The 19,020-nt window shown below is 52.0% G+C and overlaps 1 protein-coding gene across 2 annotated transcripts in view; it reads left to right on the top strand.

Moving 5' to 3' along the window:
* NTNG2 (netrin G2) overlaps positions 1-19,020 on the top strand; it is a 47,287-nt gene that overhangs the window by 4,544 nt on the left and 23,723 nt on the right. For both annotated transcript variants that reach the window (XM_031057346.1, XM_005421277.2), the window contains one exon: positions 16,919-17,562. In XM_031057346.1, coding sequence (XP_030913206.1) covers positions 16,919-17,562 — 644 coding nt within the window. The remainder of the gene's footprint in view (positions 1-16,918; positions 17,563-19,020) is intronic.

Raw genomic sequence — 19,020 nt, 5'->3', positions numbered from 1 at the left:
GGAACATTTGATTTATAATTTACAAGGCTTTACATTGTTAAAGAGTTCAGGGGTCAAAGCAAAGAGCAAAACAGTAATGCCCCCTCCCAAAGGTCCCCCAGGAGTGGTCCAGACACACATTTAAGGGACAGACACCAAGCCAGCCCATGCTGGCAGGGTTTCCACTGGGCTGAGCACTGGACAAGGAGTGTCTTCTAAAAGAGTATATTATTCTTTTATTGTAATGAGAAGGGGAGTTCTCCCTCTAAATCAGTGCAGAGAGTCCCATTTTTTTATTGTCAGTGCTACCCCATGCCTCAGTTTCCCACCCTGGGCCCAGCCAGTCAGGGCACCTCTTGAAAATCCAAAAGAAAAATGCTCCTGTGACACCAAGGGGTGCCAAACATTTATTTATGATCATCAGAATATGCTGCCAAGTAGTTACCCAGTTCCCTCCAGCCTAAGGGCTCTCATTAGTACAGGGAAGACTTTTCCACTAATTCCAGATAAGTAGCAGCTTTTCCTTTTAAAAGATCGTTTGAAAAGAAAGATTAAGTCCAAGTTTGCAAATAAAACTGTTAACTATTGATGGGTCAGTCTGTATTTCCATTTATCTGACTGACTGAAGGAGGATTAAAAGGACAGCACCAGATTGCTTCCCACTACACTCACTGCAGCCCTTTGCAAACCCTCTCTGGTTAAGGATGCTCCAGACTTCAGCTCCACTGACCTCCAAGGAAGCAAAAGACACAAACTGCAATCAGCTCCCTGCATCTCTTGATTCAGTCAATACTGAGCTGAAATCTTTCTATTCTGGGCACCGGCAGTATTTCCTTGTAGCGTACGCCTGCCATGTGCTGTAACACTTGCAAACACCGTGTACAGCCGTGAATGAGAGCTACACAAATGCAAAACATGGATTTGCCTCCCTGTCCCTGCCTCACCCCAGCCTGGCCCGGCTCTTGCCTCCCAAAACAGAAACCAGCACTCACAGCACTGTCCCCGAGCAATTCCCTGGTGAAGAATCAAGCTGAGAACAGGAATAATAAACTGCAAGGTATTTTTTAGATTTTTTTCTGGATGGGTTTGTGACATACCACTGTATTCATGGCCCTTTCTCCCCCATCTTACAACAGAGCTGTTCTCTCCAGAGGACTAAAGAGTTATAAAAACGAAGCAGAGGAGGAGCAGCCAGGCTGAGGTGGGCAAGGAGCCCACCCAGCACCCAGCGCACAGAGTAGGGGGTGGCTGCAGGAGAGATCCAGGCTCCAGCCCACCCTTAGGACTGCAGTGCTGTGGGCTGGGAGGCCATCAAGCTAAATTTTCACTGCCTCTTGTCACCGAGAATGACACGTGGCCACTTACTGCTGAGCATCCCCTTCTGGCCAGTGGAAAGTGGGCTCAGCAAGAAATGGCCCTTCCATCGCCGGTGCTGGGTGGTGACTTGACACCTATCGACGTGCAGGGGGAGGGAGCAGAGCCCGCAGAGGATGTGAGCCGAGTTCTGCTCCCCCTGCGCTAAGGAAGTGCTGGGCAGAAATCGATGCCTCTGCCCACGGATCGTTACAGCCCCGGGGAGGGGAGGGCCGGCAGCTCACACAAAGCCAGGGCAGCTCCTCGCTGCCAACCTGCTCAGGTGCCTTTTGGTGTCCTGCTATCCTTTCGCTTCAGGTTTTTAATTATTTCCTTGTAACAGGTGGGTTCTCATAGGAGCCTGGCTTTCCAGCAGAGAAGTTCTTACGGTGACTGTATTGCTTTCTTAGGTGTCTTTCAAAACAGCAGGGGACTGTCCGTGCGGTTAAACTCGCGTTCCTCAGAATTAAGCGCAGCCCAGTGGGGCTCCTGCCCTGCTCAGACAGCTGCAATCAAAACTAAAGACACACAAACACCCCTCCGTGCTCAAGGCAGCCAGACAGGGATGAGCTGCACCCTGTCCCCAGCAGGGCAGGCCAGGAGCAGAGTCCTGGTGACAGCCAGGACCTTGTCAGACAGCGAGTGTGCCCTGCACAGCCCACAGGATCACTCACTGCCCTGCCACAGCTCCAGCAGTGCTCACAAGACTTCTGCGCAAGGAGGCTTCAAGAGATGGCAGGAATTATTTGAAGGACCATACTTTGTGTTTTATAACAATTCTGGTCACATCTGGCTGCTTCCTTCTGATTGGGAAGCGTTTTGCTGCTTATTAAAGTCAAGGGTTTTGCTTTTTCCACAGTTTCTGAACCTGTTCCTATTCATGGCGATGCCTTCCTGGCAGGGTCACCTGAAAAATGAATTGTACTTTGCCTCCTGGCAGGGTAGGGGGAATGGTGGGAGCAGGAAGAAAGATGGATAAGTAAATAAAAGCCTGAATGAAACTAAAAGTGTGACTGAAAACTAATAGGGAACAGATCTTTTAAACCAAGGGTGTCAAGGGAGGGGTGAGACTTCAAAGATCACAGGCAGGGCATGGCACAGAGCAGCTGAATGTGGATTTCAAAGGAGAGGGGTTTGCAGGGCAGGCCCAGCTGGGAAACAGCCAAGCTGCACATCCCCATGGGGCAGAGGGGAGATGTGGCGTTCCTTCACCTTCCCACCCTCGTGGGCAGGAGAAGGAGGAGGCTGGCACAGCTGGCAGGCTGCTCCCAGGTGTTGAGATGCTCTGAGATGCTGAAGCACTTCTTTGAGCAGGGCCCTTTGGGAGTTCCACTTCCAAGCGTCAGCGTTTTGCACACAGGATAAAAATTCCTCAGGTTTGGTGGGGAATTCACATACAGGGCATGCAGCGGGGAGCAAGCAAACACCAAAGCCCAGCAGATCATTCCAGCAGAAACAAGGAGAGGTGTCCATAACAGACAGGCATTATGGGATGGTTTTGCTGCTCCTTGACATCCCAGTGAGAGCACAGGGAACCCACCTTGCTGCGGGAATGGGAGTTTTTTCTCCCCCCAGAAGTGTCAAGACAGTATTTCTTGTTCTGACAACGCTCTTTGATGCAGGGCCGAGCTCTCAGCCCATATTGATGGGTCAGGGGTATTTTTATTTGGCGTCAGCATTGTTTCATCAGCTAATAGAGCTTGTTGACTTTGGCACGGGTACATGAAAGGAAAAGGCTTTATTTATTCATTACACATGCAGCCAAATTGGATGTTTAGTTTAATTCTTAGCTAAACTTTTCTGAATGACATGTGGTTATAAGGCTTGTACTAAAGGACTGTTTCTCCTGTGGATTGGGTGCTAAAATTGGAAAAAGCAGACAAACCTTTGGGCTAAGAAAGCCTTTCCCCTGCATTTTTAGCCCATCTCATACAATTCTTCCCATTTATATCTTTGTACACCTGTTTAGGTGCAAACAAGGGATTGTGAGTTTAGGGATGATTAAAAGCCAAAAGTTTTTAAAATAAGAAGGGAAAAGCCAAAGATTTTAAAGTAAGAAGGGAAAAATAATTGTTTCAGCAATGCTATTCCAAAAGCATTTTTAAACATGCAGCATGTTCTGGTGGTTAAAGGATGGATTCATCCTTTCTGGTACCCTGAGCAGAGACCCACAGCCCTTTCCCAGCCCGCCAGAGTTCTACCTTGTTTTTAGTAGAACCAGGGGACAAAACACAAGTAATTCACTGCCCTAGGGTTCAAGGACATCCTTTGGGCTAAGCAGAGCCTGTATACAAGTCCAACGGAAAATCCTTTCCAAGAAAAGCGGATATTCTCCCTCCTCCTTGAATAAATCAGCACTACCCACTGCTGGTGGCAAACCCATTCTTGGTTGTAGCAGAGGGAGTTGGGACTCCCCTTTGCCCTTCATTGTGGAGCCCATATGGCCCTGGGGACAATCACTTTGCCTTTATGCCAGAATTCAGCAGCACAAGAAATTCACTCTGTGCTGTCAGATCGCCTGTACACCCCTGGCAGGGCTGTAGAGAGGGAAAGAAGTGACTTTCTTTTCCCAGCTGCAAAGTGCTAACAGCCCCTGCAGTCCCTTAAATTAACACCTGGAAAATGCTCCCCTTTCCTTTGAGGAAAGACTGGAAAAGACAACACTCTGCCATTTCCACCCAGAGGAAGGTCTCCCAGTCCACCCTTGCACCCATTGTGGCACTGCTTTTGAGTGTGGGAGAAAGAGCTGGAGCCTTTTGGTTCTGTTCCCACCCTTAATCACTCCTCAGCACCAGGGTTGCTGCAGAGGACACTGTTTGAAGTCAGGATCAGTGGCTCCTTGCCCTTGGGGCCAGACCCTTGGGTTGTACATTATTAGCTGCTCAGCAAATTACACACTGCTCTTCTCCTGCCACTGAGGCTACTTCAGAGTGCAGCAGGATCTGGGTGTTTTAAAAGGAAAGGCTTCACAGAAAAATGAAAGAATACAATTCAGCTTCAAATTAGAGAGTGCTGAGCAAACTGGATTTTCCCCTCAACAGCCTGTAACAACTTCCTTAAATGCCCAGTTCGGGATTCATCTTGTTGTAAAGTGGGATGCTACTCCCCTAACAAGGATCGTTTCCAACTGCTGATGGAAAAGACACAGTGATAAAAATGAAGCTGTCAAGTAAATTTAATTGGTACAGTGAGCAAGAAAGTTTTCCCCTACCTTGAAGTATTCAGGAAGAGTAAACTACTTTTAAGAAAAGCTTTGCTCTTCAAAGGGAGCAACGTCCAGATGGGAAAAAGAGAAGAGAATGGACTGAAGACTTGCTGGCAAGTGTGGCCAGAGCTGGGAGAGCAGTTCTTGCAGCAGCCCTTATACAGCAGCTCCAGCTACCACAGCTTTCCATAGGCAACTTTTGAAGCCAAATCCTCCCTATTTATTTCTTTTAAAATCTGCATTGTATTCTATAGCATAGATATGATTTTCAATACACTTTAAAAGGATTTCTCCCTACAGAAAATCCTGCCTGAGTGGGAAGAAATGCTATCCTACCATGCTGTGGTTTCCCCAAGTGAAAGTCCAGTTCTAAGTTTCAGATTTTAATTTCAGGTCCCAAACCACCCTTTTACCATCAGCCTTTTGAGCCGTGGAGCTTTGGCTGACCCAGTTATTCAGGCAGTTCAACACAGAGCACAGGTTTCTGTGTGGGAAAACCCCAAAGAGGCTTTTTCCTCCCCAAACCACACAGCACTGCTGGGTGACCATTCTGGAGATGCCTTTGGGGAGTACCTACTGCCTGCAAAGCCCTGGCAAACAGCAATTTGGACTTGCAGCCTTCACTCCAGGTAGATGAGCCATCCCCTGCAGCCTCAGACATGTCCCATGAGGCTCCTACTTGTTCCCCCTCTTCCAGGCAGGGCTGGAGGGGACAATTGCAGCCCTGACCCTGTCCCTGCCCTACTCCACTGCCCTGTCCTGTTTGGCACCAGCGCCTCTGCACATTTGCTCAGTGCCACCTGCAGCCAGGCTTAGGCAGCCCTCTTGGCTCAGGGGTGGATTTCTGCATTGCTCAGCTGTCCCCAGGCAGGGACAGCCACAGGGGGCTGCTGGCCCAGGAGCTCAGTGCTGCAGAGACACCAGGCTGGGTTTCATCCCCAGCCATGCAGGAGCCTCTCCACAGGGATGCTGCCAGCACCGTGTCCAGTCCTGCCTTGGCACTGCCACGTCCCAAAGGCAGAATTAGCACAGATTCAACTGGTTTCTACTCCAGCCAAAGGGTTTGTAACTCCCCATCTGCTGGCTGAGTCAGCTGCTCCAGCTCTGTAGTGCTGCCAGTCAGGAGGTTTGGGGAGCCCTGCCTAAGGAGAGGATCACTGTCGGGGTCTCAGGGACAGCCAGGACATGTTTTGGGCTCACACAACTCAATCCAAACCTCTGACAGGCACCTGCTGAATTGTTCCCCTGACACAGAGCACAAAGCAGCCAAATGCTTTTCCCACAGCAGCCAAGGCAGAGCTCTTGATGCAGCAGACACAGGAGCCCTGCTCAGAGGCTGGCGTGGGTGCAGGGGTACACATCACCCAGCTGTGCCCCCTCCACACAGGCTTTGGGCAACATCTGCACCTGCATTTGTGAAGCACAGCAGAGCCTCCACTCCCTCCCCTTTCCCACCCCCGGGCTCTGCATCCTGCCCTCCCCCATTCAAACTATCAGGGCCTCTCTTACAGAATAAATTATTAATAGCGGCGTAGCGAGCCTCTCTGCAAAGGCTGCATGTATTGAGCTTACAAGGCGCACAAGCTTTTAGAGAGCAGGACACTTTTCCTACTTCCTAAGCAATTTCTTAGTCCTGAATCAATAATGCACTCGCAGCCCTGCACACAGGTCGCTGCTGCTGTGCTCCTGCTGCTAGGGGCTGCGGACACAAATACATCTCTGTGGCAAGATGCAAGGGCTTAATAATCCGGCAGGGAAGGGATGGGGTGGGATCCAAGCAGCTTAATTTGTAAACAAGCTTCAGGGAAGTGCCCTGGGAAGAGCGAAGCTTGCAAGTCCCCGGTACAGAAAGTCTGAGTTTGGAGACAGGCTAAAAAGCAGTCAATGGGATTAATCTGCTGCTTTTTGAATGCGTGCCCATGGCTGCCAGCTGAGGGGTGTCTGGTTCATCTGATCCCAGGCCTAGGCCTGATCCCAGGCTCTAGGTCACCCCACAGACCCCAGTGCCCAAGGGGGAGGCTGAGGGGTGCAGCCTGGCAGGGAGGTGGGGATGGAGGAGAGCCCAGGGCAGCAGGAGGGATGGGGTTAGAGCAGCTCACCGGGGGATTAGCACTTCACAAAGAAAGAGCTGCTCAAAAATTATTCCACGGGAGGCCAGGCTGCTGCGGGTGATGTGTGTGTACACCCAGCACAGATGAGATTATCTGCTTAGGAGTGGAATTTTCCGGGCAGGGTTAACCCTTGTGCCGCCCCCAAATCAGCTGCAGATCCTCTCAGGACAGGGTGCTGGGCAGGGCATCGAGCAGCAGCAGTGCTGCTCCCAAGCCATCCCTGGGCTTTGGAAATGGAGGTGCTGCTTCCAGGCCACTCTGCAAAAAGCACACTTGGGGCCCTTCTTGGAGAGGTCACCCCTGGGCTGGGCTGGGTTCAGGCTGGAGGTTGAAATTCCTCCTGTAACCAGATTTTCTGTTTCTGGCTCAGCCAGAGTGGGCGTGAGGGGATTTGTGTCGGTGCAGGAGCTGCGGTGCCAGGGTGGACAGGTGACTTGGCTCAGCCCTTGTGTGGGACAAGCTGCATCTCCCTCTGGATCTTCCCTTTGTGGAGAGGGTGCTTCCTGCCTGGATGTCACCCTTTTGCTGAGGTTGTGTCATTTATGGTGCAAATACCAGTTCAGACCCTTTTCATGAGGTGCTGCCAGAGCACAGGGAGAGTTTCAGACACAGCGTGGGATGAGAGCACAGATTTCCTTGAGCCTCACATCAAGGCTGGGTGAGGGAGCCTCTACTTTGCCCTGCTGCAGGTGCCTGGGGGCATTCAGTCATCAGAAAGGTGAAGCCCACAATGCCTTGTGAAGCCCAGGCCTGCTCCTGAAATCCCTCCCTGCCTCAATTTTCCCATCTGGAGACAGGACGCTGCCTTGCCACCAGCCCACCCTGTCTGGCGCGGCGATGTCTCCCCAGGGCTGGTGGAGAGAAGGGCACAGTGCTGAGCCTGGATGAAATACGAACGAGATGCTTCTGGAATTCAGAGCAGGCTGGAGGGGGAAGGGGAAGAGCAGCCACGAGTAGGGCTTGAATCTCTTCTCTGGCGGAGAGACGGGCCCAAGGGAGCCCGAGAGCCTTGAGCGAGCGGCGCTGCTCGGTGAATGAGTATCTGCTTCAGGCCAAAGGGACGAGGCAGAACAGCAAAATGTCTCGCTGAGTGCGTCCTGGTGTCTCACCCAGAGGCAGCAGGGCTGGTTCTGCTGACTCATGCTCTCCCAAAGCCCCACCAGGCAAAGCCTGTCCTAACGCCCCGGCCAGGGGTGACCTTGTGCTCGGACAGCCTCGGATCCGGCAGGAAGGGGAAGGAAGCGGAGCAGCAATCAATCCCCCAAACCACGTTCGGGGAGGAGATGGAGGGTGTGACATTCGGCTGAGCCAGAATTAGCAGCAGATCTGTGGAGGGACCCCATTTCCACCCTATTAATAATTCATCCCAGCTCTGCCTTTACCTGCTCATAAACAGCAAACAGCTTGTTAGCGAGAACGGTTTTCTCCCCTTTTGCTGTCTCTGCCTTAATAAGAGCCCCTTGCAGATGGCTGGGGGAGGGAGGGGGCAGAGGAAGGACACATGGGTGAGCAAAACACCCCACCAGCCCTCCCTGAGCTTCAAATCCTATCCCATCCCATCCCTTCCCCCGCAGAGGTGAAGCTGCAAAATAACCCCTCACCAATGCCCAGGTGCCTTGCCAGAACCTTCAAACCCATGTGGGCCACCTCAAAATGCCCCTTTGGAGGGGCACTGGGAAGAGGAGAGTGATGCCTGCAGGATGTGCTTTGCTGGAGCATTCCCAGGTGGTTCTTGGGCTGCAGCTGCTCAGGCAGCCCATGGGAAAACTGCATCCTCTACCTTATGAGACAGCTCCTGTCTTATCTAAAATAGAAAGCTTGACCAAAGAGGTATTTTAAAAACAACGAAAAAAGCAGAAAACCTAGCATCTTGAAGAAAGACTCCCCAGAGTCTCCACAGTCCAATGCTGTGGCCCCATTAGGGACCTCTCCCTGCATGCTGACAGGCGTCCCAAAGCTGCTCCTGAGATGTTCTCCAGGTTCAAATCACAGCATCCCAAACCTGTTCCTGAGATGCTCTCCTGGTTCCAGTCACAGCCGTGCACTGGGGAGAGCCCATGGCCCACTTGGGGGACAGGGGAATCAGGGCAAAAAGAGTGGACCTGGCCAGGCAGATCCCAGTGTCCCTCCATGTCCCTCAGAGGAGGGCACAGACCTTCACCTGGGCTCACAGGGAAGGGGATTTGTGGGGTTCTTTGGCATAAGAAGGGCCTTGTGTTTCTCCTGATCCCTCTCCATGCTCCCAGCCCTCTCTGCAGTGAGTTATGCCACTTGCCAGCTGTTGGAAATAATCTCTGTAAATTAATTATGGTTGTTTCACCCCTCTGATCCCTCCCAGCCCATGAATAGAGTGAAAATTAATTGTCAGAGAGTATTTCCAGCTCTCTTAGAGTCCCACCCTGGCCACTGGCAGGTTACGGTTTATGCCCTAAAGCATAAGATTTAATTACTCACAAATGTTATTTTTGATCATAAAATCACCTTGTCTTGTCATAAATCCAGATAGAGCAGTTGAACCCTCAGATCAGGAGCAGCAAGAGTGAATACACCCTGAGATGTCATTAGGATGAGCCTGTGTTTTCTCCTGGGTAAATGCAATTCTGTTTGGGAAGCAGCATCACGTCCTGGAGTGATTATTGGAAGAAAAGCCAAGGAAGTCTCCCAAAACACACATCACTCAGGGTGGCCCTTGTCAGAAATTTGTGTTGCAGAAAATAGGTTGAACTCTGTGTCACTGGGGAGGTTAAGAGTGGTTGGCACTGGAGCTGGTCAGAAACCTTCCCTGCTCAGGGGGCAATTTCCCTGTGCTGACCCACACCAGAGCAGGGGAATGCAGATCCCTGTGGAGCCCTGGCAGTGAGGAAAGCCAGGGCAGGGGATGGAAGGGAAGTGAAGCCCTGCAGCTCAATCTCAGCATGAGCTTGGGGCACTCAGCCGAGTGCAAATCAGGAAAGGAAATGTTGGGAAGGTCATTTCAGCTCCACCCCACAGCCTGTGGAGCCAGTGCATCCAACGTGGTGCTGGGCAGGGGAAGGGAGAGGGGAAAATAAAGCTTTGGGAGGACTGTGTTCCAGAACATCCACAGGACAGGCAGGCAGGGAGTGGGCTGGTTGTGCTTCCCTCTGCAGCTTGGGGACCCCCATGTCCCATGGCCACCAGCCCTGCCTGTGGCAGACAGGGGACAGGAGGCTGCAGGACACCTGCAGTGACACCACTCCACAGTGAGGACATTAGCAGGGCAGGAGGGATCAGGTGCACATGGAGATTTTGCTGATCCCTTTGTTTTTTGCAGGATTTGGAGGAAATTTGATACCAATTTCAGGACTCAGTTGCAGCACGAGGAAACGCGGGGACTTTGTGAACCTCATCTGCTGCCCTTTGAGCAGAAATTCAAAGGCAGAGTTGTAGGTGTCCTGAGGGAAGCAAAAGGGCCTTGGGTGTCCCAAGTTAAGCAGAAAGGCCTTGGATGTCCTGAGGGAAGCAGAAGGGCCTAGGGTGTCCTGAGGGAAGCAGAAAGGCCTTGGGATACTCCTGAGAGCTCCTTAAGCATCACAGCTGGATGTGGTCGGGGGTACAGAGGGAATTGTCCCCTCATGGGTGGAGGTGGAGGTTCAGAACAAGGTTTCCTTCATCACAAGCAGTCCCTGGAAGGAGGGAAGGAGGTTTCTGTGCTTTCACCTGCTTTTCCTGGCTCTGCAGACTGTTTGGGGGCCTATTAAACAGCCCCCAGTCCCAATTAGTGCCAGATCTTGCAGGAGAGCCTGGAGACACCCAAGGTCTGGGAGGTCTCTAGTTGGGTTTGAGAGCCAGTTCTTAGAGGGAAAAAAAACACTCCAGAAGAAAGCACCCAAGAGAAACCCACACAACAGCACTGATCTTTGTGCTGAAGAAATGCTTTTAACTTTTTCCCCTTTAATAAAAATCTTCCTATAGTGCACCAAGGATTTCCAATCCCCCTACCCCAATTAAAAAATAGGAAATTTTGTTTTCCAAAACTCATTGTATTTGATGCGACCTTGTCATTACTCTTATAAGGAGACTGTAATTAAAAACAAGTTGTCCCAGGGTGCTCTAGGTTTTGGCAGAGGCCTTGGCTTAAACACAATTCCATCAAGCAGAAGAGATCCCCAAAAGCAAAGGAAGTCCAGGACAGTTCTCAAGACACCATTAAACAAATCACACCAGGTATGAGCTGTGATTGAGCATCCTTGGCTGGACAGTACAAACTCTCACATCATCTACTCATTTTTCCTTCCTCAAATCTTATTGGGTTTTTTCCCCTTTAATATTATTATTATTAATATTATTATTATTATTTTTCTTCACTGTGCAGCTAGTGGTTGCAATTGCTTTCCAGCCTCCCTTTGGCATGGAGATCTAAAAGCTGCAGTCTTATTTCTGTGCAGCTTTCACCATTCACAACAGATGTCTAGTTTGTTTAAAATATTCAACAGCCTAATGATTAATCAAGCAATTGCACCTACAAAAATATATAATTTTATGCTATGAGGCTTAAAAAACAAAGGAAAAAAACCCAAAAAAAAACCCCAAAAGTGAACTTTTGCTGTCATTAAGAGCCCTAAAAACCATCTGGGCTTTGTAAAGTGAGGCCTTTTGTTGTGGCTGGTTTCCCCCATCCCCAGCAAGGTGGGGAGCAGCTTCTCTGCAGCATCCTGGATTCCTGTCATCCTGCTTTGTCAGACCAATATCTTGTTTCTCAAGAAATCCTCCTCAAGGAGCAAGTCTCTGCTGTCACCTTCAGAAAATCCCTTTTGCAGCATTTCTGCCCAGAACTGACTCCAGGCACCAAGAGGGGGCAAAGTCCAAGAGCTGGCTCAGCAGGCACCAGGGCTTGGACACAATTCCAGCTCCAGGACTGAGCTCATGGGACCCTCTGAGTGCACCTGGAGCAGGACAACCCCCCAGTGTCCTCCCCAGGCTGGGGATGAAGCACTGAGGGCAGCCCTACAAGGAGGATTCAGAGCCCCAGGATCTGGAGAGGGTCTACAGGAAAGATGGGGGGAGCTCTTTGTTATGAATTGTAGTGTTAGGACAAGGGAGAATGGCTTTAAACTAAAAGAGAGCAGATTCAAATTAGCTGTAGGGAAGCAAACTTTTATAAAGAGCGTGATAAAATACTGGCGTGGTAAAACCACAAAGGTGATGGATGTCTCATCTGTGGAAACATCCAAGATCAGGCTGGAGGGGGCTTTGAGCAGCCTGACCTAGCAGATGTCCTTGCCCATGGCAGGGGGTTGGACCAGATGACCTTAAAGGTCCTTCCAACCCAAACCATTCTATGGTTTGGCTCACAGAGGCACAACCTCACCATGATGCCAGTTTTTAGGACACTGTGTCCTCAACAAGGCTCTCACAGTTTGTCCCCTGGAGATTTGCCCTTTTGGACTGAGCTGGGGCTAAGCAAGGCTGCAAAAACCCCAAAAAGTGCCCAACTAGAAGAGCTGGAGAGGCTGAAATCTGCAATGTTTAGTTGCTGTGAGGACACTCACGACTGATTTAATAGCGTGAGACTCAAAGTGAACTGGTTTATTTTAAGCTCACTGAGACCAAGTTTGCCTGGCTAATGCATCCTGACTTTTAGATTGAAGACTTAAATATCTCAAGACTTTGGACAGATTCTTTGGAGGACACAGAGCTTGGAGGAGGAAACCAGATTCAAAAATAATACCTGGAATTGTTTCAATAGTGCTATATCTGATCTTACCAGGACCAGGGGAGCAGCCAAAATGTGGCCATCTGTTTCCGCTCCCCCCTGCCCTCCTGGCTGACTCCAAACCACCCCCCCAGCAGAAAAGGCATCAAGCATCCCACAGAGGAAGGACAACTCAATAAACCTAACCCCAAAAAGGAACACTTCATTTTAGCAGAGGAAGCTGTAGTGGCGTGACTCACTCGGTGGCTTTTGAGGCTCTCCCCCACCTTGTCACTTGCAGGCTATTTTTGTGTTTGCCCTGTTACAACCATGCACCTCTTGAGCCATTTGCCTCCCCAGAGCATCAGGGTGGTTCAGGAGATCTTTGGGGGTGCTGCCTGCTGAGCTGAGCACATTCTCAGGGGAGCCAGCAGGGATTGTGCACCTCCATTCCCTGGGATGAGCATATGGCAGGGTTTTCACTCCTCTCTCCCTGCTCCTGACCTGCCAGGACCCTCCCAGGGCCAGCCCTGTTCCTCCAGACAGGACATGAGGAGGGGGATCATGCTTGATCAGATTCAGCTTCTCCCCTCACTGCTCCAGGGAAATCTGTCCCCCCTCCCATCCCGGCCAGCCTTTTGTCTGGGTAATGTTCCCTTGGTGTGGTTTCATCACAGAGCCCTTTGTTTGTTTCATTTGGCCACTCCAAAGAAAGCTTTGGGAGATAGGAGCATCATCCACAGCCCTGGAGGTGGCCACTGTGGGCACAGCTCAAGTGGCAAATACCCAGTCAGACTCATCTCACACCAGCCCAGGGGGCAAAATCTCAGTGAGACTCATCTCACACCAGCTCAAGGGGCAAAATCTCAGTGAGATTCATCTCACACCAGCTCAGGGGGCAAAATCTAAGTGAGATTCATCTCATATCAGCTCAATGGGCAAATCCTCAGTGAGATTCATCTCACACCAGCTCAAGGGCTGTTCCTGCTGCACACAAGGACAGGAAGGCTCATGGCAAGAGCTCTGTTGCCAGGACAGCTCTGAGACACAAACTCTGCTCAGACAGAGCAGCAGGGCAGGCTTGTCAGGGAGTTTTTTGCTGCCATCCCAAGCCAATCCTCCACCTGCTGCACCCTCCTTCAGACAAGTGGCAGAGATGGACCTCTGGGATGGTCTTTTCAGGGCTGTCATATTAAGCCATCTGTATGGCCACACTGACAGGAGGACCATACTGCAACACAATATGTTGCCTGAGCACAGGAAACACACTCAGAGCCCCCAGCACTTCAGCTGAGGGGGATTTCTGTGCCTTTTCCCTCAGCCACCGCTGTAAAGCTGAGCTGAGAGGCAGCTCCATCCCCCAGCAGGAAGCTGTGTCTCATTAGCAGAGGTAAACAATTCCTCTGAACGTGACGAGTCAGGAGAGCATATTAAATATGTCAATATCTCAGGGTTTTTTAATCCCTACTCCAGAACAGCTTGTTGTGGCAGGAGAGGGCCCCCCAGCGTGGCTCAGAGCCCCAGCACAGCCCAGCTGGCATCTCCCCCTCTTTGAGGGGGATGTGGGGTGCCCTCACTTCTTAACCTCACCCACCCAAGCAAGCCTGAGCACTCCACTGATCTTCCTTTGTTCAGTTATCACAGCTGCAAACTAAATAAATAAATAAGTAAATAATTCAGCTATTTGCTTTTAAAACATCAACTCAAGCACCTGTTTGTGAGTAACCTCCCTGCTGCAGGGTGGGCTCAGCAGCTCCAGTCCCAGCCCTTCCTTCCAGCACACACAGAGGTGACAAAAGCCACACATGGCCCAGGCTGAGGCTGTGACAGGAGGAACAAACCCCAGCACAGCTTTTGCAGCTTCACTGCCAGGCAGGGGTGTGTCAGACAAAGACTGGGCTGAAAACACTTTGAGTTTTTGACCTGTTTTCTCATGTGCTGCTTTGCCTGGCAGCCTCGTGCACACAACACAGACACAACGTGTGCTGTGTTTACAGGAGTCCCCTGTGTCCCCAGAGCTGCCTCCCCTGCACAGGAGCCTGGCTCTCACCTACACATCAGCCACTCACTGCTCTGTTTCCCCTGTGCTGACAGAGCAGCCTCCTGCCTTATTTACACTGTGCTGCTCACATGCTGCTCCAGACACAGAATTATTTGTGTCCTCAGGAGTTTCTCAGGGCTCCTGGGTGCTGTGGCCTCCACTGACTTTGCAAACAGTTGCTTGCCTTCAGTGCACATCTCTGAGCTCTGAGGAGCCACCAAAGGCCCATTTTACACATGTGGAGTGAAGAAGCTCTAAGTCGTTTCCAAGACTTTTGGTTGCCTGGCAAGAGGTGGCAAAGCCCAGATTTTCCAGAGCACTTTGTGTTACTCAGAGGTTTCCAGGTTCAAAGCACAGCCCCACTTTGCACCTGAGAGCATCCTCTTGTACCAGCCAGATCCCTTCCTCTGCTGTGCCCAGAGCACCCTAAAAGCTGCTCACAGCCCTCAGACTCCAACAGTTCCTTGGGTCAAAGCCAGCTTGGACACAGGAGCAGCCTCTTCCCCCACCTGCAGCAGCCAGAGACACCCAACCTGCTCAGATCCAGCCCTGCAGTCACTTTTTGGAGCCTCCAGGTACCAGTATCATCTCCCCACACCCTGGCACTGCAGGAAATCCCCAGGGCCAGGCAGGAACATGCTGATCCCACACACAGCACTTCCCCATGGCTCCCAACCATACACAGCACTCACAAACCAAAGCACAGCGCCCAGCTCAGCCTTACCTTGAAAGCTGCTGTGCTCAGGAGAGCCAGACCTCACCTCCAGCAGGCTCCTCACCTCCAGCCAGCAGCTCTGAGCAGCTCCAGCTGCTTTATCACCTCCTCCTCTGCCAGGTGCCTCTGCCTTCCTGAGCAGGGTCCCAGAGCAGCAGAGCCCGCTGTCATACCAATCCCTCTCCCTCCCCAATCCTTTGGATTTTGATTCTGAGAGGGAGGCAAAGTGACAGCAAAGAGATGCTTTATATGCAAAAAAACCAAAAGGATTTGCAGCGTGTTGCAGAGTTTTTTGTGGTCTGTACCCAGCAGAACACAGCCCTACACAATCCCCAAGGCAGGGATGAGCCACGGGCTCACTCCTGGAGGCAAAGGCTGCAGAGCAGTGGTGCTGGGCTTTGACAAACATATGGGTGAGCTATAAATGCATTGGCACAGCTGCCCACCCCCAAAACTTCCACATGACCTTGACACTGTGTCCTAGTGCAGCTCAGCACGTGGGCATGTGGAGGTTAAAGAGATCTTTTGTCCCTGCAAAACACACCAGCCTGGATGTGTGGGCAGAATGGGATGGCTGGATGCTTTCTCCCACTGCTCAGGCCTGGAGACAGTGGACATTGTCACCTGGGTGGGATGAGCCATCCTTCCCACCCCATTCCCTCTGGGCAGGAGCACAAATCTCTGCTCTCTCTGCTCAGTTCTGTCCCAGCTTGGAGCAGTAGAAATTGGGTTTCCCTCCTCTAGCTGTGCTCAGAGGCACTGGGGGGATGGTGTGTCCCAGCCTTGTCAGCATCAGGAGCCATGAGAGGCAGGGGTGTGTTTGGGGGATTGCAGGCATTCAGTTCCTCCAAGGCTGCAGGGATGAGCACAGCTTTCCTAGGCTTGTAAATCAGCCAAGCTTAACCCAGGTTTCTCAGAGACCATCTCAGGGAAGGAGCTTTCTATGAAAATTGCCCCGTGCCAAATTGAAAAGCCCTTTCCCAAAGGGCCTTTCAGAGGAAGCAGCTCAGCCATTCTTAGAGCTGAGGCAAAGCCACATCTTTCTGCCTTAAATTCACTCTCAGAACCAGCATCCTCCAGAGCCCTGGCACCCTCTAGCCCAGCCCAGCAGTTAAGGTTTGACCCAAGCAGCCCAACCAGGGCCCGTGTGTCCACCCTGCCCACGCCGTGCCCAGGCTTTGCTTTCCTCTTGGGTGACCTGTTGTGCTGTGATGTCATGGTTTGCCCCAGATACCTCAGGTTTCTCCCTGAAGATTCCTTGCCCAGGTGTGTCAATCATCCCTCCTTTCCACACCCTGCCCCTGCTGGGTGCTGTCTGTCAGTCCCGGCATTCCAGAAGGGCATTGAGTGACTGGGCAGATTCAAAAGATGCCCTCCACCCCTGGGGGGACATTGGGCCATCCAGGTGTCATTTGTCCCTTGAGACCTCCCCTCCCATACCTGGTTGGTGGCCCCTTGTGTTCCTTCCCTCCCCCTCTCCCCCGGGTTAAAAGGAGCAGCACCCACGGGCTCAGGGAGTTCTGTTGGAGCTGTTGCTGGATTCAGAGGCCTGTGGGCCAGAATAAAGCTCTGGATCCAAACCCTCCATCAGAACCAACTCCTTTCCTTCACCATCACCTTAAAGCTTCTCCACCAGAGGGAAACCCGAGGAGCAGACCCTGTTATGGGGAAAGCTCCATCCCACAGCCACCAGAGCTCCTGCAGGCCTGGACTTGCCTCCAAGCTGCAGCATCCAGCCAGCCAAAAGTGTCTCTGGGGTGAAACACCACACACCCAGCTGGCCAAAATGTCACTGGGATGAAAACACCCCAGCTGCCACTATTGGTAAATATTCCAATTTTGACCATCGTTGTCGTTCCAGGAGAACCCGTACCTGTGCAGCGACGAGTGTGACGCCTCCAACCCCGACCTGGCGCACCCGCCCAAGCTGATGTTTGACAGCGAGGACGAGGGCCTGGCCACCTACTGGCAGAGCGTGACCTGGCGCCGGTACCCGGAGCCGCTGCTGGCCAACATCACCCTGTCCTGGAACAAGAGCATCGAGCTCACCGACGACATCGTCATCACCTTCGAGTACGGGCGCCCCACCATCATGATGCTGGAGAAGTCTCTGGACAACGGGAGGACTTGGCACCCGTACCAGTATTATGCAGATGACTGCATGGAGGCCTTCAGCATGCCAGCAAGGAGGGTCAGGGACCTCTCCACCACCAGTGCCAACAGGGTTCTCTGCACCGAGGAGTATTCCCGCTGGGCGGGCTCCAAGAAGGAGAAGACCGTCCGGTTTGAGGTGCGGGATCGCTTCGCCATCTTCGCCGGCCCCGACCTCAAGAACATGGACAACCTGTACACGCGTCTGGAGAGCGCCAAAGGGCTCAAGGACTTCTTCACCGTCACCGACCTGCGCATGAGGCTGCTGAGGCCCGCCCTGGGTGGCACCTACGTGCAGAGGGAGAACCTGTACAAGTATTTCTACGCCGTCTCCAACATCGAAGTCACCGGCAGGTAACGGCTGCTGGGTTTCTTTGGGCGTGGATCCTTGCTGGAAAACTGAGCCATCAGCGTTTCTGCTGACCCAGAGATAACCATTTCTCCCTCTAACACCCCTTCCCCCCAGGCAGGGCAGCAGATGTGTCCTTGCAGGGAACAGCAGGGGCACCTCCAAGGCTGTGTCCTCCTGCAGCTGGTGCTGGGGGAGCTGGGACGTGGCTTGGATGGACACTCAGGGTCTGAGCTCCCTCCAGTCCCCTATCTCAGCTGTACAAACACAGCCAACCTTAGCCCAGACGTCTCAGGGGTGATGCTGGTGGATGTGGGGCATGGAATAAGGCTCACCCTTCTAAACTCCAGCTCCCTGCCAGCACAAGCAGGGTGGGTCATCCCCAGTCAGTCCTGAACACCCTGAGCAGCCCCAGCCCTGGCAGATGAAGTTTGGGGTAAGGGTAAACCCCCTGACACATCTGGGGCAGAGGAAGCAGGAGGGGGTTTGTTTCTCCTGGGCTTTGTTTCTCATTTCTCTATACGATGCCATATGTTACATTATGACATCAACCGAAAAAGCAAAGTAAGGTGGAAAAGTGCCGAGATGGCTGATTTCCCATCCAGCTTGTGAGAGACTTACAGGAGAGAGGGGAAAATTCTCCCCATCACCCACCCCATGCTAACAAGCATCACCACAGCGACAGAGGAGTCGTTTGTATCGGTTCCAAACGGTTTGCTTCTGAGACTTGCAAGTAGAAATGTTCGCAGGTGCCACTGAGGCTGGCTTTGAACAGGCTCCAAGGGGAAGGAAGCTGCAGCGAGGGATGGGAGAGCCCTTTCCACCCGTCAGGGCAGGCAGGAGGCAGCAGTGAGGGTCTTTCTCACGGTGTGGTGCCTGTCTGGGATGAGCAGCTGTGGCTCTTAGCTGGGTTAGGGGCATTTTGGGGTGCCCACCGTGGGGATAGCTCAGGGAGAGCCCCGGGGGGCTCAGGCATGTGGGCAGAGGAGTGGGAGAGCACCTCCACATGTGTCTGGTAAATTAGGACTAAATGTTTGATGTCAGTGCTTGTGCAATGAACTTTGCCTTCCAAAATCAGCACAGATAACCAAGGACTTGTTACTGCTCCCACAGCAGCCTGGGGATGCTTGATGCTTCAAAGAGTTAAAATTCACTTAGTGTCCAGTGAACACCTTCCTCCTCTGAGCCATTTACCTTTCCTGCCTGCCTTGGGCAGGATTTGTTGCTTCAGTACTTTGGCCTTGAGGCCGTGCTGGTGGGATTCTCCCCAAACCAGCACCTTCCTCTCAGTTGTCCTCCTCCCCCCTCCCCAGCTCCCCATCAACTTTTTAATGGCCAAATTGAATACTATTTAATAGCAACAGAGCTTGGTTCAAGACAGAAAATCCCTAAAAATTCTGTGCAAAGAGGCAGCTAGGGAAGGGGAGGAAAACCCCTTTCAAACACACCCGGGGCTGGAGCAG

Source organism: Geospiza fortis, unplaced genomic scaffold (assembly GCF_000277835.1).
Source record: "Geospiza fortis unplaced genomic scaffold, GeoFor_1.0 scaffold27, whole genome shotgun sequence".
Classification (NCBI taxonomy): domain Eukaryota; kingdom Metazoa; phylum Chordata; class Aves; order Passeriformes; family Thraupidae; genus Geospiza; species Geospiza fortis.
Note: the sequence above shows the minus strand (reverse complement) of the source record. Positions and strands in the feature narration are given on the sequence as shown.